General features: G+C 55.5%; 1 protein-coding gene across 1 annotated transcript; it reads left to right on the top strand.

Moving 5' to 3' along the window:
• Positions 1-1097: 1097 nt before the first annotated feature.
• Positions 1098-2141, top strand: GPR148 (G protein-coupled receptor 148; the record flags this gene model as incomplete). The annotated part of the gene is made up of 1 exon (XM_084253321.1): positions 1098-2141. The coding sequence occupies one exon, from the start codon at positions 1098-1100 to the stop codon at positions 2139-2141; it is 1044 nt and encodes a 347-aa protein (XP_084109447.1).
• Positions 2142-2623: the final 482 nt, after the last annotated feature.

The following is a 2623-nucleotide window of genomic DNA, read 5'->3' as shown; positions in this document are numbered from 1 at the left end:
CTCTGGGGGTGGGGGTGGGGGAAGGCACTTGCAGGCAGCGTGGCACGTGGAGCTGCTGGCACAGCTCGTGCCCTGGCACACGGCTCAGGGGACAGTGGAAGGCTCTCGACAGGGCTGTGCACAGTGAGAGCTGACATGTCTCGGGCCCTGAACTCTGTACATATCCCTGGATTGTTGTGACATTTCCATGAGGGTCGCACGGGCCACATTCAAGGTTTGCAGCTAACAGGGCGGATATGGAGAGGTGAGCACCGTCGCCCAAGGCCACACAGCTAGAGCTCAGGAGAGGAAGCCTATTCCCCTGAGCCAGACTCCCAGCCCAGCAGCTGCTCCCGGGGCCCAGTCAACTGCCCCTCGCTGTCCATATGCCTGAACAGCCCAAGAGGTCTGGCTCCCGCAAGCCTCCCACCCTGTCTCTCCTCACCTTCTGTTCCCAGCTGACCTCCACACAGGGCCCCACCCCAGGCCACTGAGCGCCCCCCATGTGGAACCTTGTGCAGAACAAGCATGAAACACACACTCACACACACACACACACCCTCACACACTCACACCCACACACACAGGACATCCTTGGCATGGGGCTGTCCCCAGAACTGTGAAAAAAGAGTGTGAGAAGACCAGACCCTCCCAGGCTGGCCCCATTTTCTGAACCCCAACATTATGTAAAGTCCCAGTCGGAGGCCAGGCAGGGCCACAGCCCATGGCCCTAGTCCCTAGACAGTTACTCCTCCCCTTGCAGGAGAGACTGACTCATAACTCCCAGTTATGAGTACCCCCTGTTGCTTCCTGTGAGCCAGCACCCAGCTGGGCAGACACGTCGTCTCCAGAGGTCAGTGGCCAGCACACAGCCCCAGTGGGCTGATTGTTTGAACGCCCTTGCACATGTGCAGCCAGGACGACTGTTCAGGTGCAGGGAGCCGCTGGTCAGCAGCATTTGCACTGTTATTTTTGTTTCTGTTAAACAGCCCTTCCTGAGAGCTGTCCACACCGGCATCTCTGAACGGAGCCTGGTCATCAGGACCTGCAGGGAGATCATGCCCTCTATGTGCAGGACTGACCACCTGTGACAAAGTCTGCTGCTCCCACCAGGAGGTATGAGCGGTCAGTTGGCTCCTGGCCCCCTGAGCACAGCTGCCTGGCCAGCTTCCAAGCAGCTCATCAGCAGTTCCCCCGGCATGCCCCCTGCAGCCAGCAATGTCTCCCTGAGCCTTAGGGTCCCCAGCGTGCCCATCTCTGTGCTGCGCTGGCTCTTTCTTCCCTCAGGCCTGCTGGCTGCAGCCACACTGGCCTTGAGCCCCCTGCTGCTGGTGACCATCCTGCGGACCCACAGGCTGCGCCAAGTGCCCCACTACCTGCTGCTGGCCAACATTCTGCTCTCGGATCTGGCCTACATCGCCTTCCACATGCTCATCTCCTCCAGCAGCCTGGGCGGCTGGGCGCTGGGCCGTATTGCCTGCGGTATTCTCAGAGACGCCGCCATGGCCACGTACAACAGCACCATCCTGTCCCTCACTGCCACTGTGCTGCACACCTACCTGGCGGTGGTTCATCCTCTGCGCTACCTCTCCTATATGTCCTTCGAGGCTGCCCGGAAGACGGTGGCCCTCATCTGGCTGGTGGCCTGCCTCTTCCCCACATTTCTCATTTGGCTCAGCAAGCGGCAGGATGCCAGTTTGGAGGAGCAAGGGGCCTCGTGCATCCTGCTGCTGAGACCGGGCACTCAGCAAGGTGGAGGCCCCCTGGTCACTGTCACCCACAGCTGCATCTTGTGCCTTCTCTTTCTGTGTATCGCTCTTATTACCTACTGCTTCTGGAGGATTTATGCAGAAGCCAGGATCTCAGGTATCTGGATACAGGGCTATTCCAGGGCAAGAGGCACTCTGTTCATCCACACAGCATTGATTATATTGTATGTTAGTCCAGTGATGGTGTTTTCCCTGGACATCATGTTGACCAAGTACCAACACATTGGTGCCAGAACTCACATGTGGCTCGTGGCAGTCAACTGTGAAGTGCTTATGATGCTCCCGCGGGCCGTACTCCCGTACATGTACACCCTCCGTTACAGGCAGCTACTGGGGACAGTCCAGGGCCACTTTTCATTTAGGAGGCACAGTGACATCTTCACCATCTTTTAGAATTACAGACCTCACTGTCCAGCAAACTGAAGGTAAAGGTTACATGTTAGATGCATCAGCATTTAATTACGACCAATTTCTTAGACTACAAAATATAATTGTGGATCAGGACCTCAGCTGATGGTGTTCAATATTTCAACAACTCTTAAGCTCTCTTTTAGGGAAACTGAAACCCTACTTGAATGGAAACACGTAAAGGTGACTCAGCAGAACTCTAAAGAGCACCGAGGAGGTGTCAGTGCTGACACCCAGAACCCACATGTTACTGAAAGTAGAAACCTGGGAAGTAAGCAAGCAGATCGGCTGAGTTGGGATTACTCTCCTCCATTTGGGAAATTACTCAGGATGTGGGAGGGAGGAGGGCAAATCTAGGACCTACCTGTGGTAAGGAACAATACATTTATAAAGCTGGAACCCCAAGATATTATGGCCTAATAATGATAAGAAATAACCACTAAGAGAATGGCAAGGAGACTTGCTTG

Source organism: Talpa europaea (assembly GCF_964194135.1).
Source record: "Talpa europaea genome assembly, chromosome: 1".
Lineage (NCBI taxonomy): Eukaryota > Metazoa > Chordata > Mammalia > Eulipotyphla > Talpidae > Talpa > Talpa europaea.
The sequence above is the reverse complement of the archived record's forward strand: the minus strand, read 5'-3'. Positions and strand labels throughout refer to the sequence as shown.